The sequence below is a fragment of the Moschus berezovskii genome, chromosome 18 (genome assembly GCF_049115385.1).
Source record: "Moschus berezovskii isolate FMDL1 chromosome 18, NW_MosBer_1.0, whole genome shotgun sequence".
In the NCBI taxonomy this organism is placed as follows: domain Eukaryota; kingdom Metazoa; phylum Chordata; class Mammalia; order Artiodactyla; family Moschidae; genus Moschus; species Moschus berezovskii.
The window spans coordinates 45,860,623-45,882,093 of NC_142477.1; the positions used below are offsets into that span (position 1 = coordinate 45,860,623).

At 40.6% G+C, this 21,471-nt stretch overlaps 1 protein-coding gene across 3 annotated transcripts in view; it reads left to right on the top strand.

Moving 5' to 3' along the window:
- NNT (nicotinamide nucleotide transhydrogenase) overlaps positions 1 to 21,471 on the top strand; it is a 91,566-nt gene that overhangs the window by 12,255 nt on the left and 57,840 nt on the right. For all 3 annotated transcript variants that reach the window (XM_055422085.2, XM_055422086.2, XM_055422084.2), the window contains exons 4-7: positions 1,986 to 2,203; positions 7,162 to 7,249; positions 11,731 to 11,819; positions 14,489 to 14,676. In XM_055422085.2, the coding sequence (XP_055278060.1) occupies positions 1,986 to 2,203; positions 7,162 to 7,249; positions 11,731 to 11,819; positions 14,489 to 14,676 (583 nt within the window). The remainder of the gene's footprint in view (positions 1 to 1,985; positions 2,204 to 7,161; positions 7,250 to 11,730; positions 11,820 to 14,488; positions 14,677 to 21,471) is intronic.

Sequence of the window (21,471 nt, forward strand, 5' to 3'; positions counted from 1 at the left end):
ATCTTAAGCCTTCTATAACCAAGGTAGGTGGGGCTTCCCAGGTGGCTCAGTGGTAAAGAATCCGCCTGCAATGCAGGAGTCACAGAAGATTCACGTTCAGTCCCTACATCAGGAAGATCCCCTGGAGGAGGGCATGGCAACCCATTCCAGTATTCTTGCCTGGAGAATCCTGTGGACAGAGGAGCCTGCTGGGCTATAGTCTATATGGTCGCACAGTCAGACAAGACTGAAATGTGTTAACACACAACCAAGGCAAGTAGTGAGGTATGGATTAAATAAGCATGTTTATCAGGTTAAAATAGTCTCACATTTCTAGGATAGACCAGCTTTTTTCCTACATTAATTTATAAAGGGGAATCAATAATAGGCTTTTTTACACATAGTCAACTGAATAACTTGATAGGATCTTACAGTGTTTTTTGCAGGAGACACAAAACTTTTTCTGTAGAAAATTAATAACAAATTTATGATATGGAAATAAATAGTAATTTAAGTGGTTAAGTGTTTAGGTGTACTGTTACTTGAGATATCAGTATAATAAAAGCTTAGGGGAAAATCGAAAAATAAGTATAATCCCTTCTAATGTATGTTTTAGGAATCAAAAACCTTTGAGATACCCCACAAAAAGGGGTTATTAGGGTGCACATAAGCTTTAGACATGCTCTGTGTTTCTTGTAGATTTCACAATGTGTATGAGCCATGTTAAAGACACTGAGTAATCCTGTAATATGAAAACTTAAATAATTTTATATTTGTAGTAATAAACTACTTGACCTTAGGGTCTCTCTTTTGAGTCAAGCCTGTTTATATTCTGAGGAATTCGTGACCCCAAAAAGCATCTTCAGGGAGACATTCTGTTGACTTCACTCACTCAAATGTCAACAGTTTCAGCTAAGCATTTGATAGGAGCCAGGAGAATTCAAAGTTGTCCTCTAATGTTTATTAAATCTATATTATAGATTCTCACTGAGGAAAAAAATAGACCTTGTCAGAGAGTCTTAATTAAAGTCCAGAGCCTAAAATCACACGCTTTACCACATCAACAACTGAAATGGGATTGACAGATAAAGGTGTTTCATAGGTAAATTGAGATGAAATGCTGTTAAATGAAAGTATTTACCCCGTGTTTGTGTTTCTGTTTCCTTTAAAACAGAAGTCCCAGAGCTGTATTTGTTCTGTGCTTTCTAGCCCAAGAGCACTGCTGCTATAGATCGGGAGCTAATGAAATGATACACTTTAATTGAAGGTTGACTTTGAACAGGGATGTAAAACACATTTTAAAACACCTTTTTAATTGCAAGTTTTAAAAATTTGGCTTGAAAAAGTAGACAGTTGAAACTTTCAGGCATGTACAGTGTATGTTCATTGACTTGATTCAGTGTAACAGAATACATTGTAGCTTTTTGCTTAAACCCAACTCAGCAAGGCTACTGGTTTGAGTTGTGTTCATCTGTAGATTTTTCTGAAACTTTCAGGTGACATAAATCTATACACATGACATGGAGATTTTAGTTTATGATGTTCTTAACTTCTAAGCACTCCAAATGTTTGTGCTTGCAAATTAACAAGAATTGAATCTTTGAACGTTCAACAAAAGCTTACTGTCTGTTTATTCTAATGTTTCTTAATTTTACCAGGGTAGTGGATTTTGGGAGAACAGATTTGTTGTAGAACATGTTTTCCCAAAAAAACAGGTATTTTTTTTTTTAACTCCTCTACCTGTCATTGTAAAACCTGTCCTGACACTATTTCCAGGTATGTGTGCTTGTTACTCAAGACTGGGTCATAAGTTCAGTCAGATAATCAGTGGCATAGATTGCTATGTGCTTTATTTTGTTTAGGAATTGAGTAAGAAATTTTTTCGTGAGAGATAATTTCTGGAGTGTTATTTCAATAATGGCATATTATTTTAGTTGTCATGTTTACTTAAAAATAAGATAAAGGTATTTACATTTTTAATCAGTGACTTGACCTTTTTTTTTCAGGTGCGAGCCCCTATGCTTAATCCAACGTTAGGTATTCATGAAGCTGATCTTTTAAAGACATCGGGAACACTGATCAGTTTTATTTACCCAGCCCAAAATCCAGACTTGCTAAATAAACTGTCCAAGAGGAATACGACAGTTTTGGCAATGGACCAGGTTCCAAGAGTCACAATTGCTCAGGGATATGATGCTCTCAGCTCCATGGCCAACATTGCTGGGTAGGTTGATTCTTTTCCAGTTGAACAAAAGCACAATGGTGCTACAGAAATGTGCTCACTTTAGCTCTTCTCTCTCAGAATGATTTTACTTGTAGTGGCTAGGAGATTGCAGCCTTCCGAGAGTGTACTTCAGTTATTTTTAAGATTCGTATTGTTCCACAGTCATCAGTAGGAAATGGCTATTCACTTTGCATGCTATTGTGCATTACTTTTTAATCATCATGGGCAGAAGGGAAGTAGTATTTCTTACTACCAAAGGAAATGACTTTTTTTTGAAATGTATGCTTATTTTTCTTAATATCTGTTTTCATGAAAAACTGCATGGTAAGTAAACCATAGTCTTAGCAATTTATCCAAAAGCTTTAATGTAGTAAACTCATATTTTACTAAAGTCAATAGCAAGGGTAGTGATAACAATTTAGAACAAATAGTTTAAAATTCACATAAGTCTGCTGCTGCTGCTGCTAAGTCACTTCAGTCATGTCCGTCTCTGTGTGACCCCATAGATGGAAACCCACCAGGCTCCCCTGTCCCTGGGATTCTCCAGGCAAGAACACTGGAGTGGGTTGCCATTTCCTTCTCTCAGTACTGTTTTTAAGACTGTTATGTATATAGAATGAGAAAGGGTACAATGTAGAAAGTCTTATTTTATTTTACTAATTATAAGGCTTCTGAATCTATGCTTTAAAAGTACTTCTGATTTCTGAATACATAATGTTCCAATTTTTTTCCTTTGGAACTTATTTGTACTTTAATGGTGATATACTGTATTTCATATGTGTGTATGTGTGTCTATCTATGTATATATTAGTTGAAATTACAGTTTTATTGCAGTATAATTGACATAGAACATTGTTTCCACCTTAAAATTTATACAATGATTTGATCATGTATATATTGTGAAATTATTACCAGACTAAGTTTCAGTTCAGTTCAGTCGCTCAGTCGTGTCCGACTCTTTGCTTAGTTGACATAAATTACTGTTGTCATAGGGTCAAAAATGGTAGAACATTAGCAGTTTCATATGATCCCATCTAATATGTACATATTGATAGATTTATCACTTTAATTAGATTTTGCCTAGGGAAATTTATAAATTATTTAATGAATAGGGAAAATGTCTGCACTTGAGGAAGTTTCATCTTAGGTCAAAACTCATGATAACTGAAGGCTAACTATGGCCAAGATGGCAATAAACTTCATTTGCCTGCCGACCTGAATGCATTCCCCATCTATTGCCTGGACTGCTGTTTTGAGAAGAATTCTAGGACCCATTCAGCTCAGAGGAATGTGTCTCTGAGTAACAGTCATGTTTGCCTGTGCCTGCCACAGAGCAGGGATAGGCATAACTATGTAAGTGCAGTATATTGCTGACTCTGCCTGGAGAGTGGGAAAAATCTGGCTGTCAGATGATGTTTATGAAATCAGCTTATCTAAGAAACGAATTGAATTAGATTTTAAGCAGAAAACTGTTAATAGTGACAACTTGCTAATATGAATGAGGCACCAACAAATGAAAAAAAATTTAAAAATGGTGCAGGAAGAAAGATAACCTGAATAAAGACTTTTACAGCTGACCCAGGAGCCGAAAGTTTTCTTAGGTTTCATATCTTAGATTTAGCATATCAAATGTGCCACAGATTCTACTGTGGATTCCAGCTGTTCATTTTTGATGTAAAAGAGACGCAGTAAACAAAATTGACAAATAGAACACATTTTGTTTTCTTATGTAATATGACAAATGGTTGGTTTGAAGATTTTTTTTGTGATGTGAATTTTTTTGCAGAGGGACAAAGTAAACTTTTGTTACATTTAATTAGTTTCTGAAAGAGTTAGGTTATGCAGTGTGGGACTTAAAATTTTATATAGGAAAGAAAGTGTCACTCAGTTGTGTCTGAAAGGCCTATAGTCTGCCAGGTTCCTCTGTCCATTGAATTTTCCGGGCAAGAATACTGGAGTGGGTAGATATTCCCTTCTCCAGGGGATCTTCCTGACCCAGGGATTGAACCCCAGTTTCTTGCATTGCAGTCAGATTCTTTACCATCTGAGCCATCAGGGAAACCTTTATGTAGGAAATGAACAATGTGAAGTTTTAAGGATGGTGTTGCTTTGCACATGTGTGAAAGGTTATCCCAGTCAATAGCTCTAGATCAGTGGTTTTCAGCTGCAGAATCTTCTGAGCAAATGAAACATGAGGGAATATAAACAAATCCAGTAATTCAAGTGGCCTTAGTTAAATTAATGCTTTCTTGGTGGCTCAGACAGTAAAAGAATCTGCCTGCAATATAGGAGACCTGGGGTTGATCCCTGGGTCAGGAAGATTCCCCTGGAGAGGGAAATGGCAACCCACTCCAGTATTCTTGACTGGTGAATCCCACGGACAGAGGAGCCTGGAGGGCCATAGTCTATGGGGTCACAAAGAGTCGGATACGACTGAGCGACTACCACTTCACTTCAGTTGAATTAAGGGACAGAAGCATGTCCAGAGACGCTGTCTCTGTTTTCCTTTCCACCCACGATGCTCTAAGAGTTGGCTGAAGTATGAGCTTTTGGAGATCCAGGGACACGGTTTTAAAGAATCACTGTCTTATGTCCCGAGCTGATATATGCAAAAGGCATAGTTAGAGATGAATCATCCAGTATACTTACCCGTACAATATGTGATAAATCATTATCTAACTCACACACATAGGCGTGTTACTGTGATGGCAAGCTCCTTCTAGTTCACTGTGCTCATCTGAGCCTTTCTGCTCTCATCAAAAAAAGGCCCACTTTTATCACTTTTCCCCACCACCAACGTTTTCTTATACATTTCCTTTCTATCTCGGTTTTGTTCTTTTTTTCCAGTACAGCAACTGAATCTTTTAAAACTTTAATTTCAAGATTAATTTCTTCCAGTGGCCTTTGAGTCTTTATCATCTTTGCTGTCTGAAACTTTTTATCACTTGGATTCAGAACTAACAAATAATATAATCATTAAAATATTTTTTCTCGCTATAAGTAATAGTAGTAACTATTATATGCTTTTGCATTAATTATTATATAATTTTTTACAAAAATATGACCAGGTAGCTTTTTCGTCAGCTAGTAGTGGATCTTATCATCATAATGCTTGCATTATGAGTATAATCTTTGCATTATAGTGTTAAGGTAGAGTGTTTGTTACTGAGTGTGCGAAAGTACCTTTTAAGTATAAAATAATATGAAAATGAAATTAATGTAATAGGTAATTTAGTGTAATAAAAATACCCTATTTAAAAAAACTTGGTATAAATTGCTAGTTTTTGATGTATAGAGTGTTTCTTTAGCTAAAAACATACTTGCCAAGCACTCACTGTGACAGGTTTTATGGTAAGGGCTTTACCTGGATTATCTTATTTAGTCCTTAAAACAACTCAGTTCAGTTCAGTAGCTCAGTCGTGTCCAACTCTTTGTGACCCCATGAATCGCAGCACACCAGGCCTCCCTGTCCATCACCAACTCCCGAAGTTTGCCCAAACTCATGTCCATCCAGTCGGTGATGCCATCCAGCCATCTCATCCTCTGTTGTCCCCTTCTCCTCCTGCTCCCAATCCCTCCCAGCATCAGGGTCTTTTCCAATAAGTCAACTCTTCGCATGAGGTGGCCAAAGTATTGCAGTAACAGCTTCAGCGTCAGTCCTTCGAATGAACACCCAGGACTGATCTCCTTCAGGACTGGTTGGATCTCCTTGCAGTCCAAGGGACTCTCAAGAGTCTTCTCCAACACCACAGTTCAGAAGCATTCGGCGATCAGCTTTCTTCACAGTCCAACTCTCACATCCATACATGACCACGGGAAAAACCATAGCCTTGACTAGATGGACCTTTGTTGGCAAAGTAATGTCTCTGCTTTTGAATATGCTATCTAGGTTGGTCATAACTTTCCTTCCAAGGAGCAAGCGTCTTTTAATTTCCTGGCTGCAATCACCGTCTGCAGTGATTTTGGAGCCCCCCCCAAAAGTCTGACACTGTTTCCATTGTTTCCCCATCTATTTGCCATGAAGTGATGGGACCAGATGCCATCAAGAGGCTTTTTAGTTCCTCTTCACTTTCTGCCATAAGTGTGGTGTCATCTGCATATCTGAGGTTATTGATATTTCTCCCAGCAATCTTGATTCCAGCCTGTGCTTCTTCCAGCCCAGCGTTTCTCATGATGTACTCTGCACAACAACTCTAAGAGACCCTTATTGTCCCCAGTTTAGAGATGAGGAAACCAAGGATTAGAGAATTGAAGAAATTTGCTCGAGGTCACAAAACTAGTTAGTGATAGAACTAAGATTTGAGTTGAGATTGTGTTGTCTCACAATATGACAGTTCCAACCATTAGAGATCAGGGGAAGTATTTTTGCTTATGAGGTTGGAATTTTGTTGTGTATGAGCAGATAGCCAACCTAATTTTTTAATTTTAAAGATTTTTTTCCCCTTACATAAATTACATAAATATTACACAGTCATCAAAGAAAATTTGGATGATAAAGTAAAACAAAGTTTAAAGTACCTGTAGTCCTAGCTGCCAAAGCAAACTGTTGTTACCATTTTCTTGTCTTCCCTTCACTTCTGTTTTTATCCTAGCTGATTTTCTGTAGCGCTCATTATGAAGTCAGAGAGCATCATGGGTAAGAGTGTGTCTCTGCAGGCAGGATGCTAGGATCAGACGTCTGGTTCTGCCATTTAATAGCTGAGGGACCTCGGTCAAGTCTCTTTGTCTCTCCATGCCTCAATTTTCTCACCTAAAAAATGAAGGTTATAGTTATATTTATCCACAGGTTTGTTGTGAAGATTAAAGTATAAGTATATATGCAGTACCTAGGGATGTTTTTGACAGATAGTATTTACTATATAAATTTTAGTTGTTATTCTCTAATAATTTTGATACATAAGCTTAAGTTCTTTAATTTTATAGAATTATTTATCTACTTATTTGTCTATTTTCCTAAGTTACAAGGCTGTTGTACTAGCAGCAAATCATTTTGGACGGTTTTTTACTGGTCAAATCACAGCTGCTGGAAAAGTTCCTCCAGCTAAGGTAGGTTAAACTTTTAATGTTTCTTCATACTGTGAATTAATTAAAGGCAAGGATATATACAGTTTTAAAATACAGTTATTTAAAAATTTTTGTTCTCTGTTAATGTCGCAGTGATGACTTTTGTGTCACGTGTAACTATATGGTGGCGCTTCAAAGTTGCTTAAGATTACTTGGGAAAAAAAGAATTTTTGACATTTCTGGAAGTTCTAAGGTTTTTTTTTTCCTTTCTGGTTTTTACTTTCTAACTTGAATTCTTAAAGGGATTTGGTTGACTTATTACTAGTTTTTTTTAAAACTTTGTGATACCATTTAGCAAACTCTCAACTTCCCAGTGATTGTGACATTTAGGCTTGGGAAAGACTTGGTTTTCTCACTTTTTGCCAAATTTTGGGTCAAGAGGACAGGAAATAGTAGGTGGTGTAGTCAGGGTATTTGGCAGGGGGAAAGGCTGCAGTTTCTTTAATCTATATTTAGAGCAGAGAGGAGCAGGAGATAAGAGGTCAGGGTGGCTAAGTGAGAGAATAGATTATGCTGTGACCTTTAAGGCCACATATCCAAAATGACAGTATAAGAAACAGGACCTTATACTTTGGCAGAGTATAGGAAACAGGACCTTAAACATTGTCATCTATCTTCAGAGTACACTCTGTGGGGTATAGGTCGACTCGGTGCTTTCTGCTCTTAAGTACTTTGTAATGTCAGTCCAGAGCTCTCACACGAAAGAAGTCTGGAAAACATGAAAAAAGACAACAGCAGCTTTGAGAACTCTAGTATATATGCTGTGTGTATATCTCTCTGTATATATATATATAGTATATTATATAGATTATATACTGGATCCGTTTTTATATACTATATAATATATATATACACACTGTATAGTTATATGCTAGATTGCTAATACATATACTGGTAGATATAGATATCTAGTATACAGTATAGTATACCTAGTATATAACTTCCTGGGTGGCGCAAGTGGTAAAGAACCCACCTGCCATGCAGGTAGACTTAAGAGATGCCTGTTCAGTCCCTGGGTTGGGAAGATCCTCTGGAGGAGGGCATGGCAACCCACTCTAGTATTCTTGCCTGAAGAATCCCATGGACAGAGGAGCCTGGCAGGCTGCAGTCCATAGGGTCACACAGAATCAGACATGACTGAAGTCACTGCTATATATATATAGCACACATATATATCTAGTATTAGTATATATATATAGTAGATATATGTATACATCTACTAGCATATATACTATAAATCTATGTAGTATATGTATTATATAGTATAGAATCTAGTATATAGTATATTACTTAAAAAACAGACCAGGTGGGACTTCGCTGGCGGTCCAGTGGTTAAAGCGTCACACTTCCACTGCGGGGTTTGATCATTGGTCAGGGAACTAAGATCCTTCATGCCTTGTGGTGTGGCCAAAAAAATCAACCCCCCCCAAAAAAAATCCCCCAAAACAGACCATGTGAAGCAGGTGAAGATGATGGCAAGTGGTCCAGGTGGAGGCCAGACTACTTAACAAGAAGGTGCAAAGAGACAACACAGAGGCCTGATATGTAAAGTGATTACATCCGAACTTCTTTCTTAGGATCATAAGTAAAAGTCTAACCCTCATGGTGGTCAGAAGTTGGCTGCTGTTCTTAAACTGGCTGAATGCTTTGATGCACAATCCACTACTCAGTTTTGGTTAGAACGTTTCTGGAATTATATGGAAGTTGAGAGGAAAGCTGTGGTTATAAGAGATTAAAAAGTGAAACAGGAGATGAGGAGTAAAGGAAGGAGAATCAGCTTTTAAAAGGTGGAAAAGTGACTCTTTACTGAGAATTTAAACTGCAGCTTAAGAGATTTTAGTTACATGTCACAAACACTTCCCTGATATCGAAGAATTAGATAATAGATGGCCTTTTCAGGGTAGAATGAATATTTTATTTGAGTTTCCTTTAAACATGGAGTGTTCTTACTTGTCTAGAATGAGATAAAATCAATCGGTTGATGGCTATGACATGCCAGGCACTGTTGCAGGAGCTGGGAATATGGCATGAACAAGACAAACAAAATCCCTCCCATATGAAACTTATATTCTAGTAGGGGCCACAGAGAGGAAATAAATAAACCATCAAACAAATATAGGAGATCATTTTATATATAGAGGAAATGAACAGGATGGTATGGTGGGTGGGTAATGGGAGCAGGCTACTGTAGTTAGGGTGCTGGGGAAAGCGCCTGTAGCATTTAAGTTGGGACCTCAAGGATGGGAAGAAAGAAAGGGAGGTTCAGGATTCTGGGCCAAGGGAGCAGCACCTTTAAAGACACTGTGATGGGAAGGAATTCAGTGTGCCCGAGGAGAATGAAGGAGGCCTCTGGTCTTGGGGTGTGGTGAGTGAGGTGGAGCGTGATCTGAGATGATGTTGGAAAGGTAGGGCTGGGTGATGTGGTTCCTCTCTTCTTGGTCTTGTTTCAGAATTCAGATTGTCTTGCAGATGAGGGAAAGTCTGATTTAGGACTGTTTTGGAAAAACTCTACTGTTGCTCGTGTTTCTGATACTTCCTGTTACCTAATTTTGGGGATTTTCCCCACCCCAGGCAATCTTCCGGCACCAGCTGGGCACCCGACAATTTCACAGAATTCTCACACTGTCTACTTGGAGGTAGCGTCACATCTCACAGGTTAAGGGCTTAGGCCCATAGTACTGCCCTCACCTCTCAGATACCGGTCACAAGTCTAAGTTGTTACCTATGCTTCTGACAGGTGGGCTGTAAATCAGAGGTTCCCAACCCCCCTCCTTGGGTTTGATTAATTTGCTAGAGCTGCTCACAGAACTCAGAAATACAGTTTACTTCCTGTTAACCAGTTTATTATGAAAGGACATGATAAAGGATGAGATGAAAATCCTGTTGGGAGAGGTGAGCAGGGCAGGTGGGAAAGGGTGTGGGGCTTCAGTGCCCTCTTTGGGCCCCACTCCTGGAAGCTCCCAGAACCCTGTATTTTGGGGATTTTTATGGCGGCTTCGTAAGTAGGTATTTACTCCATTTCCAGCCTCTCTTCCCTCTCTGGACAATGGATTCTGTCTTTTAAGTTATGGGATCTCTTGTTATTTCTTGATTCAGGGTAACTTGGCCCAGTCCTCTTTTCTTTCTTTCTTTCTCTCTCTCCCTTCCTTCTTCCTTCTTTGTTCCTGTTTTCCTTCCTTTCCAGTGATTGGGCTTCGGTGTGTGGAGTGGGATGGTGCCTTGGGGCCCAGTAGCATCTTATTCCCTCTGGCCCCTCTTTGTCTCCCTTCCTGTAAATCCCCTCTGCTCCTTAAACAAAGCATTCCCATGAAGATTGATAAATGAGACCTCTAAAACACTGCCCAGAGCACAGTTCAGTAGCCTAGTCTTCTTGAAGAGGCGCAAGAAGTGGGCATGATGGGTGGGTGGGAATTTATAAACTTCACTGTTTCTGTGGGTGTCTCTCTCTTTTTTTAGCAGGAACAAGGAGTTGCCTTCAATTGACAGAAGTATAATAGGGACTTTTCTCTGGAAGGCCCATTCTAGGCTCTAGACAACATGGTTCTTAGCTTGTTTCTTAGAATGAGGAGACTCTTGTTTCTGAGGAATTCTTTGATTTCCTTGGCTCCAGTCCTGCCTTGGTTAGGGGGATTAGTTACATTGGTTTGGATTTCAGGTACAGTTCATTCACAATGGATCAAAGTTAGGCACTTGGTTCCCTCCCTTCCTTGTAGAAGTATTTGAGCTCAAAATAGGATTAGATGCTTCACAAAGTTGTACCCATCTCTGAAACTTATTTTGATGTTTTATGAGCATAAAGAAATACTACACTGGGGATTCTATTAGACGTAGCTTTGCTGTGGTGGGAAAGAGCCTGTCTTTCTTGAACATTCCCAACACTGCCGATGCTATATAGCTGTTACAGTGAGATGCTGGGTATCACACTATTTTAGTGAAGTTGTTTTAAACTTTACTTTTTTTTTTTTTTTAAGATTTATTTAATTTTGACTGTTTTGAGTCTTCGTTGCTCTGCATGGGCTTTCTTTGGTTGTGAGCTGGGGCTGTTTCTCTTTGCGGTGTGTGGGCTTTTCATTGCAGTGGCTTCTCTTGTTGCGGAGCACAGGCTGTAGGGCTCGTGGGCTTCAGTGGTTGTGGCTCAAGGGCTTGGTTGTTCCTTGGCATGTGGAATCTTCCTGGACTAGGGATCGAACCCATGTCTCCTGCATTGGCAGGTGGATTCTTAACCACTAGACCACCAGGGAAGCCCTATTTTAAACTTTTTAAAAACAGTGGTGGTCCAGTTAAAGGGTAGTCTATCCACTCAGTACATTTTTTAAGGACTGAATATCAGCACCAGCACCACTGGGTTTAATAGTGAATGCTTAGTGTGATACCTGGCCCTGAGAGTTACTGGCTGATGATTTTACATAAGTAGTTGATCATGAACTTTATTTAAAACATGCGGGTTCTATTTTCTCTCCTAGATTCTGATAGTTGGTGGTGGCGTTGCTGGGCTGGCTTCTGCAGGTGCAGCCAAGTCCATGGGTGCCATTGTTAGGGGATTTGATACAAGGTGAGTGCTATACTAGTGATTGTTTTAAGGTAAAAACATTTTGCTTCAGGTGAATATTATGTTTTCCTTAGAATTTATAAATTGAAGTAGTACATTGAAACTGCTGTATGACTTCTTTCCATTTAAAAATATTTCTACTTTTTCACAGTTTACTCAAAGTGAAAATGTATTACCTAGTGGGGAAAAAAATTTAAGGATCCAGACCCAGTACAGCAGAGATTATTAAAAAAAAAAAAGAAAACAACTCACACTCAGACTTGTATTTTCACGTGGATTAGTAATGGGACCAGATTAGCAGGGTTTGCTAATCTCTCTCCTGACTTTCTAACGTGTTTCTCCACTGTGTTTTACTTCTGCTTGAAATGTGTTTAGGTACTAGGTAGGCCTTGAAAATAGGTGTTATGAATTTGAAGAAGGGGAGTCGTATGGGCAATAGCTTGGAGAACAATAGGGGGAGTGAAGGGTGGGGGGGTTGAGAGGCATGCTCTGCGTTGGAGGATGGAAGCAGGTGAAATTGACTGGGCAGCAGCAGAGCCCCCAGATGAAAGTACTTGATTATGTCCATTGCATATTTCTTTAAAGCAGACATATCACCATTTTCCTAGAATTTCTTTAAAAGAGAAGTTTGATTAAAATTGTTCTTCATTTTAGGTTGCTGTATAGCACAGGGAGCTCAGCTTGGAGCTCTGTGATGACCTCCAGGGTGGGATGTTGGGGGGAGTGGGGAGGGAGGTCCAACAGGGAGGGAATACATGTATACATGTAGCTGGTTCACTTCACTGTACACCGGAAACTGACACAACATTGTAAAGCAGTTATACTCCAATAAAAAAAAATACATGAAAAAAAATGTTCATTTCAGAACACACTTTTTTGTTGTTTTTTAGTCACTAAGTCATGTTCGACTGTTTTGCAGCCCTATGGGCTGTAGCCTGCCAGGCTCCTTCTGTCCATGGAATTTTCCAGGCAAGAATACTGGAGTGGGTTGCCCTTGCCTCCTCCAGGGGATCTTCTTGAACCAGGGATTGAACTCTTGTTTCCTCCTTGGCAGGTGGATTCTTTACCACTGAACCACCTGGGAAGCCCTGCCGCTTTCTTAAAGTGTAAGAAAATGGATTATTGGGACTTCCCTGTGGTCCAGTGGTTAAGACTCCATGATTCCACTGCAGGGGGCTTGGGTTTGATCCCTGTTGAGGAATTAAGATCCTGCATGCTGCTCAGCCAAAAATAATTCAAAAGATAATGTATTATATCTCTGAAGTGAAAATCCAGGGGAAGGACTCCCTTTTCACACTAGAGACAGCAGCTCATCACTCATCAGTGCCATCCAGGACCAGGGTCTTTCTGTCTCTCCTCTCTGCCGTCCTCAGCTTTGGCTGAGATATGAGCGTCCTTGTTCAAGCTGGCAGGAATGGAGAGAAGCTCATGTTCACCCCACCTTACCTTTTCTGCCCTGCCTTCTACATCCTGCGTTTGTGGCCTCTCCCTGACCGTGGCAGTTGCCATGGGGCTGATGGGCTTAGAAAGTTTGTTTCCCAAACTTTCCCGATGATAAGAATGACCTGCAGCTCTTGCCAAAAATAGAGATTCTGGTCCCTCTGCTGGAGATGGTAATTTCAGTGGTCTGGAGAGGGGCCTGCCAATTTGAATTTTTAATTTTAAGTACTTGGAGTGATTGTTGTCATCAGGGAGATTGGGATTCACTGTAGTGGGCTGGATGTGATGAGTTACACATACTAGAGCTGAGGGCTTTATTGGCTCTGGTTTTCCAGCTAGTACATAGAACTTGGCTAGTGTTTATTTATTTTTAACCTGAATGTATTTTTACATAAGTTAATTGTGTTGGTTCTTCACATGTTACCATTTATGCCATTTATAGATTGCTTTTCTCAAACACAGTTTAGTGAAGACTAGGGGCAAAAATCACTTTGTAGCAATATTTCTAAGTAAAAGAGTCCTTTATGTGATCAAAGTCCCCATAAGTCAGAACCTTTACAAGTGATTTGACTGATGAGATCTCACTTCATCATTGACAGTGGGACCTCTGTCAAGAAACAAAATTTGATGACTGGAGTTGGCAGTAGTGAAATTCCTTTTGTGACTTAACTAAATAGTTAACTAAGTTATTAGAATTTCCTATAGTTCTTTTGTTTTCCAGGAAAAAATATCATAAAAATGTTACCTGTCTTTAGAAAAAAATGGAAACAGTCTGGTCAGAGATCTCAAAAGAAGGGGTGTCCACTTTTGAATTTATAGTTTTCTTAACAATGTGAATGATCCTTTTATCTTAACATTTTGTATTGGAGTATAGTCTGTTAACAATGTGTTAGTATCAGGTGGACAGCAAAGGGACTCAGCCATAGGTATACATGTATCCATTCTCCCCAAACTTCCCTCCCATCCAGGATGCCACATAACACTGAGCAGAGTTCCCGGTGTTGTACAGTAGGACCTTGTTGGTTATCCTTTGTAAATATAGCAGTGTAAATATGTCCCTCCCAGACTCCCTAACTACCCCTTCCCCCGATCCTTCCCCCCTTGGCAACCTAAGTTTGTTCTCTTGAGTCTGTGAGTCTGTTTCTGTTTTGTAAATAAGTTCTGTGAATAATGATCTTAATTTCTGTATAAGGACCTGAAATAACCACTGCTTCCCCTTCAATAATCACCAGGGCCGCAGCTTTGGAGCAGTTTAAGTCTCTGGGCGCTGAGCCCTTGGAGGTGGATTTGAAGGAGTCTGGTGAGGGACAAGGAGGCTACGCAAAGGAGATGTCCAAAGAGTTCATTGAGGCCGAAATGAAGCTCTTCGCTCAGCAGTGTAAGGAGGTGGACATCCTTATCAGCACAGCTCTTATTCCAGGTGTGTCACTGCATCAGGGGTTATTGGTCAGGCACCTTTATGAGTGACATTTTAAAACGAGCGTGAGTTTAACATCAGGATTCAAGGAAAGATTGCTTTACTTCTAGAAAATAAGAAAGCACATGAAAGGCAGAAGAGACAAAATCACTGTGGCCCCTGGAGAAAAATGGTCATTCATGATGTGATATATTTTCTTCAGTTTCTTTTCCTGTGTATTTTTATCTGTGTTTACAGATTATGTACAATATTAGATTTATAAGCAGTTTCGTCTGTTTACACCCTTGAAAAATTGGTTTTTAATTTACTTCTGTTCTCTTTGTTAAGATACTACATTCCTATTATAGGAAATCCAAACTAATAAAAAATAGGAAGGAAAAAGCGTAGATTGAAAGTTCCACCAGAGATGACCATTATTAATATCTTGATGATTGTTTTTCTATACATTAGAGAAAGGGAGAGGCGGCTTTGCGTGTATGCATTTATGGTATTTCCAGTATATATTTTTTTTACTAAAGGATATGATACTTTGTCACGTTCTAATTACTTCCTTTGAAGTGTTTGGTCTTTGCACCCAAATTGTGAGCTCTTTGATGGAAGGAATCACTTATGTGCTTTGCAGTATCTTCTTCTAAAGAATATTTTTCACTCAATAGATGATTGATATCAAAGCAGCCAGCGTTTATCAGTAGTAAATAGTACACAGTAACTTGATCTAGCAAGATTTGGGTGTGAAGAGACTCCCTCTTTTTTATTCCTACTTCCTGTCCTGTCCTTTCCTTCTGTTATTGAATAATGAATACCAAGCTGACTCTAATTTTTTTCCCTTTCCAAAAGAAAGTGGGCCAGATAATGAGAGCTTACAGGTTCAGGTTACTTGTGTTTGAACCTACTAAAGGAGCCTCGCTTTCTCTCGGGGACTGTGGAGGATTAGGGGAAGCTGCTTTGTCATGAGGTTATGGGAAACGGGAAGTTCTCTTCTGGCACTCCTCCCCCTGCCAAATCTGGCTAATATACACCTAACAGCAGGAGACTGATTGGCGTCATATCTATGAGCTTGTGGGGGAAATTGTGCCTCCCAGGCTCTCCGTTATGTCCTCTGTATACCCATGTGGTACCTGACAGGTGAGCTGTTCTCTCCAGGTACTTCCATCCCCCTGGAGCTGGCTAGATGAAGCAGATAGCAGGAAGGTGATCTGGGCTCGGCCCCTAGAGGAATCTGTGTGTGGAAACTAGACTGGGGTTGGTTACTGGAGATAGGTGCAGACCAGACAAGACAGGAGCTCCGCCTGCTATTTGTGAAATCTGCTGTCTGCAGTAGGACTCATGGACGAGCCGTGGCCGGAGAGCGCTTTAGGGTTCATCCTTTCCTTTTGTGGCGGTAGCTGCTGGCTCAGCTGTTACATAGTAGGTTTTGAAGGAGGTGAGGTAACCTTTGCTGTAGCCACCATTTGACCTTTGAAAGGTTAGCAACCTACTGGCCAGAGGAGTTAGGAGCTGATTAGATATAACAAGTGGCCAGTAGAGGGTGCTAAAGCATTTACTCATGCAGTAAAATGAGGCTTTGAATGGTAGTTTTAGTGAAGCCATATTCTTTATCAAGAAATGAGGATAATTTGGGCGTAGTATTTAGAATTAGCATTATTATTTTTAAAAATTTTTGTTGGAGTATGGTTGTTTTACAATGTTGTGTTAGTTTCTACTGCACAGCATAGAATTATTACTGATTGTAAAGCAAGACTTCTATAAAACACATTTGGACTTTCCGGGCCTACCCCACATAGGGTTTTTTTTTAACCTAAAAAAGGGGCATATGAAGAGGTGACTTGAATTTAATCTCTCATTTTTTAAAAATATAAATATCAATAGTAAGTGTACTTTAGCAACAGGTCAAATTATATGGTAGTGTAATATAATATTCACTATACTATACAAAAAGAAGTTGTTGAGGAAGAAGTTTTATGAGTCTGTTTTGCTGAGTCTTCCCTGTTTTCAGTCTTTTCTGAAGCAACCTGCTCAGAGCACTTTAAACCTGTACAATGTCCTTGACCAGTGCCATTGACCTGAACTTGCACTCATAAAGCTGATCTGAAAAGGACTTTTCTGTTACTTTTTTTTGGTAAGCCCTCCAAAAGAGAAAAGCTAATTCAAATATTATAAGGAAGATGGTCTTTCTAAAGATCTTTCACATCCCTGGGACTGAAACTTAAAAGTATGAGCATTAAAAAAAAAAACGATTGAAGAGGTTATATAAAGGTCCACGTGCCCTTTGAAAAATAGTGTCCTTGGCATTATACCCCTACTGATGTTTGTCCCAAGCCTTTGCATGGGTCACCTGATGGTGTGTGTCTTGCTCCTGGAAGACTGCTGGAGCATAAGTTGTTCTGGAGTTTTCCTTGAGTTGGATCCAAAGGGGATTAAGTCAAATGTCAGAAGTTCCCCAAGTAACAATTCCTTAGACAGAGATCCTTGCGGCTGTGCTGAAGACCTGGCCAGGATAAGAATATTAAGAGAGGAGCATGGGCAGTTAGCTTGCTTCAGGCAGCAATCATGTAGAGTGCGTACATTTTCATTCCTCCTAGACACACATTAGTCTTTGGGCTTGGACACACAATAGCATTGTACTTAGGAGGATCGTAGGTAGAATGAGATGTTTCTATAGCTAGCTGCTTATTATGCTGGCTGCTCTTTTGTTTTTTTAGTTTATTTTTAATTAAAGGATAATTGCTTTACAATATAGGTTTCATTTCTGGCATACATCAACATGAATTAGCCTCAGGTACACATATGTCCCCTCCCTCTTGAATCTCCCTCCCACCCCTCTAGGTTGTTAGACACCCTCGGTTTGAGTTCCCTGATTCATACTGCAAATTTTCATTGGCTATATATTTTACATATGGTAGCGTATATGCTTCCGTGCTACTTTCTCCATTCGTCTCACCGTCTCCTTCCTCCCCTCCACCCGTGTCCATAGTCTGTTCCCTGTGTCTGCATCTCCACTACTGCCCTATGAATAGACTGTCAGTACCATCTTTATAGATTCCATGCTGTGTTGTGTTTAGTTGCTCAGTCGTGTCCGACTCTTTGCGACTCCATGGACTGACTGTATCCTTCCAGGCTTCTCTGTCCATGAGGATTCTCCAGGCAAGAATACTGGAGTGGGTTGTGATGCCCTTCTCTAGGGGATCTTCCCAACCCAGGGATCGAACCCAGGTCTCCTGCATTGCAGGTGGATTCTTTACCATCTGAGCCACCAGGGAAGCCCAAGAATACTGGAGTGGGTAGCCAATCCCTTCTCCATGTGAACTTCCCAACTCAGGAATCAACCTCGGTCTCCTGCATTGCAGGCAGATTCTTTATCAGCTGAGCTTCCAGGGAAGCCCCTGCTGCTGCTGCTGCTGCTAAGTCACTTCAGTCGTGTCCGACTCTGTGTGACCCCACAGACGGAAGCCCACCAGGCTTCCCTGTCCTTGGGATTCTTCAGGCAAGAACACTGGAGTGGGTTGCCATTTCCTTCTCCAATGTGTGAAAGTGAAAAGTGAAAGTGAGGTCACTCAGTCGTGTCCGACCCTTAGCGACCCCACAGACTGCAGCCTACCAGGCTCCTCCATCCATGGGATTTTCTAGGCAAGAGTACTGGAGTGGCTTGCCATTGCCTTCTCTGAGGGAAGCCCCTAGGTTCCATATATGTGTGTTGCTGCTGCTGCTGCTGCTAAGTCACTTCAGTCGTGTCCGACTCTGTGTGACCCCATAGACGGCAGCCCACCAGGCTGCCCTGTCCCTGGGATTCTCCAGGCAAGGACACTGGAGTGGGTTGCCATTAATACATGATATTTGTTTTTCTATTTCTGACTTCACTTTGAAGTTCATCCACCTCATTAGAACTGACTCAAATGCATTCCTTTTTATGGCTAAGTAGTATTCCATTGTATTTATGTACCACAGCTTCTTTATCTATTCATCTGTCAATGGACATCTGGTTTATGCTGTCTGGTATCTTATACCATCCTCTAGATCCTCTCAGTTGGGTTGGGCGATGGATGAGGGCTAGCGTTTAACTTAATGGCAGGTAACTTCAAGAGAGGGCCTAGTGGAGAGTGTCAGTTTGTGGTTCTGTACCCACCAGGGAGCGCTCCCAACCTTCTTGTGACCTTTAGGGTCATCATTAAAAAGTACCTAGAGAGACTCTTCATAGACTTGGAATGGTTAATCAGGAAAAGACTGAATCAGATTGAAAATCTGATTGGTAAGTTAGGACTTATAGGGACCAGGTGAGGAGGATTCACGGTGGTTTAGCACTGACTGTGTTTAAGCAGATTTTGCCTAGATTCCTGAGACACTTAGGAGTGCCATGGGGCACACAGTAAATCCACCCTGATGGAAACAGCCTTCTCCATTTAGGACCTTTCCTGATGGCCACCTGCTTACAAAGCATGAACATCGTAGGGTCACTTGACATTCCCGTTCTCCCCTTTCCCACCTCAGGTCCTGCCCTCATTTTGTAATGGCACCGGAAAGCCTGGGATTTTATTTAATAAGGACAGTAACTTGGACTGCTCATGTTCCCAGCATTGTTAGATAAAGGCATCTGAAGTCATCAGCTTTTGAACTGTGGTGTTGGAGAAGACTCTTGAGAGTCCCTTATACTGCAAGGAGATCCAACCAGTCCATTCTAAAGGAGATCAATCCTGGATGTTCATTGGAGGGACTGATGCTAAAGCTGAAACTGCAATACTTTGGCCACCTCATGCGATGAGTTGACTCACTGGAAAAGACTCTGATGCTGGGAAAGGTTGGGGGCGGGAGGAGAAGGGGACGACGGAGAATGAGATGGCTGGATTGCATCACCGACTCTGTGGACATGAGTTTGAGTGTACTCCGGGAGTTGGTGATGGACAGGGAGGCCTGGCGTGCTGTGATTCATGGGGTCACGGAGAGTCGGACACGACTGAGCGACTGAACTGAACTGAACTGAACTGAAAGTCATCAGGATTGGAGCACTTGCCCTCCCTCCCCACCCCTACCCTTACCTGTGCTCTAAATTTTGCACCCCTTGGTAAAATGTTTGTTGCCTTTCAGTTTCTAGTCCCGGTTTAGCTTTGGGACCTCATGTTAAACTAATTTCACGCTCCCTGAGCCTGATTTCAGTCACTGGCTGCTGTGATCTGCACCAAGAGGCCAAGGACTTTCAGGCTTTGAACATATTGTTCCTTCTCTTGAGAATGCTGTCCCTGCCCTTCTCTGCCTTTTGAAGTCCTACTGAGCTCAGTAGTTACTCCATAGTTTCTGTTGTCCCCTACTCTAGAACACTCTCTTTTTTTTCCCCTTCATTTGTAGCATTTGCCTGTGGCTCGAATGGCAGCAGTGCTCAGCTTGCTACCCTGTCGTCCCATCTCCCTGTGCTGCCAGAGTGCCTGGCTTATCTCTGCCATGGATAGTGCTTACCATGGAGCCTTGTATACAACAGTGGCTCAGCAGATGTTCCTGAGCTAATGTGGGTTCCTTCTTTATTCTCAGTTGGTATAGTCCTTTTCATTTTACCAGTACTATCCAAGGAAAGATAGAATACTCTTGGGTAGGAATACTGCAGAGGCTAGTCTTAAACTCAGAAAGGAAGCTAGCTTTCTTAAATTTTCGAAACTAGGACTCTTGCCATATTTACAATTTGAGGTGATTAGCTAGGCCTCTCAGAAGATAGACTTAGGAAGTAGTGGGATGGCCTGTTCAGGAGTTAGAAGTATCCTGTCAGCCAGGATGGAGGCTATTCATTGCTTGATTATAAATTATAATGGCTTAGGCCATATCTGCTTGGACCTTTTTTAGGCACAATGAAGATTAGGGTAACAGTACTTTTTGTTTTGGGGCTTCCCCAGGGGCTCAGTGGTAAAGAATCCGCCTGCAAAGGACCTTTGTGGTAGTTTTGCATGACTCTGGGGAATTGGAAGGGGATGTTCTCCCTTGATATGCAAGTGCTTTACACATATGAGACCAAACCTGAGGGCTCTCACAGTCTCCTGGAAAATCAACACTGGTTCTCCATCAGATCTCCATCTGTCTATTGGAATCCATCTTTCATATAGAGTAGAAATATAGTACAGAAGAGTAACTTTCCACAGTAATTTTCAAATGTGTTCTTTTAGGCAGGAGAATAATTGATTCAGCAATATACTCTTCATTTATGAAATTCCACAAAGATATTATTGTTTCGATAACTACTCAAGGTTATTCTCTAAAGTAAAGCTTTGTTTTTCAGATTTATTCTTTTCATTCTGTAAGTATTGTGGACAGAACTGTACAGATCAGTGATTTCCAACTTTTTTTGAAGAATGGTTTAACTTTCTTTTATTGAATATTCCTAATCTGACTCATATACCAGCTTCCCCTCCAATAAATGCATTGTATGATTATGTGGAATTTTGTAATATTACTTGTATGAAGTTTCATTTGTTTTGAGAATTTTGAAGGACAGAGAGAAATACTTAAATGTTGCAACATCAAAGGTTGGTAACCACAGTCTGTCTACACACCTCTTTGTAACTTTCAACACAGCAGGACAACTTGTCATCAAGAAGAAGATGCCAAAGTTGTTAAGTTTTCTTTCCATCATGTGTCATTCTTGACTGTTTATAGGAGTATGTTTGAGCGCATTTAATGAGAGACTGGGCCAAATTTAACAGATATCTCGTTAGGAAGATTTATGGCATGGAACTTTCTGATTTTGATTTGGTCTATTGTTTCTCCCAAAGTGTGTTGCAAGATTGGGAGGCATCGTGTTCCCCTCCCTGGCAGTCCTTGAGA